The sequence below is a fragment of the Condylura cristata genome, unplaced genomic scaffold (genome assembly GCF_000260355.1).
Source record: "Condylura cristata isolate star-nosed mole 26May11 unplaced genomic scaffold, ConCri1.0 scaffold00029, whole genome shotgun sequence".
NCBI classification, from domain to species: Eukaryota; Metazoa; Chordata; class Mammalia; order Eulipotyphla; family Talpidae; genus Condylura; species Condylura cristata.
The window spans coordinates 10,849,775-10,851,283 of record NW_004567130.1 but is presented as its reverse complement, the minus strand read 5'-3'; the positions used below and the strand labels follow the sequence as shown (position 1 = coordinate 10,851,283).

The 1,509-nt window shown below is 53.1% G+C and overlaps 1 protein-coding gene across 5 annotated transcripts in view; it reads right to left on the bottom strand.

Moving 5' to 3' along the window:
- TRPV4 (transient receptor potential cation channel, subfamily V, member 4) overlaps positions 1–591 on the bottom strand; it is a 21,221-nt gene extending 20,630 nt beyond the window's left edge. For 3 of the 5 annotated variants that reach the window (XM_004690947.1, XM_004690946.1, XM_004690948.1), the window contains exon 1: positions 111–523. In XM_004690947.1, the coding sequence (XP_004691004.1) occupies positions 111–496 (386 nt within the window). In that variant the 5' untranslated portion in view covers positions 497–523. Of the gene's footprint in view, positions 1–110 lie in introns of all 5 variants that reach the window. The other 2 variants (XM_004690945.1, XM_004690944.2) reach the window with 2 other exon arrangements.
- Positions 592–1,509: the final 918 nt, after the last annotated feature.

Genomic DNA, 1,509 nt, shown 5'->3' with positions numbered 1-1,509 from the left:
AGATGCATGAGTGGGTGGATGCGTGGGTAGATGAGTAGATGAGTAGATAGACGGATGAATAGGTGGGTGGGTGGATGGAGACCATCTGCCAGGCATCCAGCAATACTCACTCTATGACCTTCCTCCTCCACCGCTTATTGTCACTGGGATGGTGACGGTAGGTGCCATAGTCAAAAAGCGAGTCCATAGGTGCCTTCTTGGGTCCAGGGACCACCGAGGACTCATATAGAGTGGACTCCAGCAAGTCAATGGGGTTGGGTACCCCCTTTCGGAAGGCACCCTGGAACTTCATGCGCAAGTTAGGTCGTCCATCCCCTGGGCCAGAGGGGCGACCAGCATCAGCTGGTGAGGGCGAAGGAGAACCATCCTCCCCTTCAAACAGGTTGGCCAAAGACGAGAGAGGGAAGGCCTCTCCGCCAGGGGTGCCGCCCTCATCCCCGGGGGGCGCGGCCACCTCCCCAGGTCCTGTGCGGGTGCCTTCGCTGGGGTCCGCCATGCCAGCCCCAGATCAGCATGCACTGCTTGACCTGCAAGAGAACAGGAGAGGAGTGAGGGGGAGCCCGGGCAGTGGCAGGGGCCCCAGGAAGCCCCCTCCCACGCAGCAAACAGCTCTGCTGCCAGCTGCTTCAAAGCCACCGTTGTGAGGACGGGGCGTCAGGCGGCCACTCCCGAATGTGGTTGGCTGCCAGCCCGGGCAGGAGCTGTAACAGGGGCCCTTTCAAGGACCTGGAAACCATCTCTACTTCAGACCTAGCTGCCCTGGGCACTCGCTGGGACCCCGGACCTGGATCCGGGGGCTTATTCCTGACCACAGGGCCCCACGGAGTGCAGCTCAAGCCCAGGCTCCACTCTTAGCAGCTATGGGAGGTTCGGCAAGTCGCCGCTTCGTGTCTTTGGTTTCCCCACCTGTTAAATGGGGGTGATGGGCAAAGATATACAAAGAACTGATGAAAATCAACAAAAATAAACAACCCCATCAAAAAATGGGCAGAAGAGCTAAAAAGACACTTCTCCAAAGAGGAAGTGCAGATGGCCAAGAAGCATATGAAAAATGCTCAACATCACTTGTCATAGGGAGATGCAAATTAAAACCACAATGAGATACCACCTCACCCCAGTGAGAATGGCACATCTTCAAACAACTAGCAACAACAAACGTTGGCGAGGATGTGGAGAAAAAGGAACTCTCCTGCACTGCTGGTGGGAATGCAAACTAGTACAACCACTATGGAAAACTGTTTGGAGGTTCCTCAAACTACTAAACATGAAGCTTCCATATGACCCAGCAATCACACCAACCACTGATTCAAAAAGACACCTGCACCCCCATGTTTATTGCTGCTTTATTTACAATTGGAAAGACATGGAAACAGCCCAAATGCCCAAAAGTGGATGACTGGATTAAAAAGATGTGGTACATACACACAATGGAATATTACTCAGCAATCAAAAAGATAAAGTTGCACCATTTGCAGCAAAATGGATGGAGCTGGAAAGGATCATCCTTAA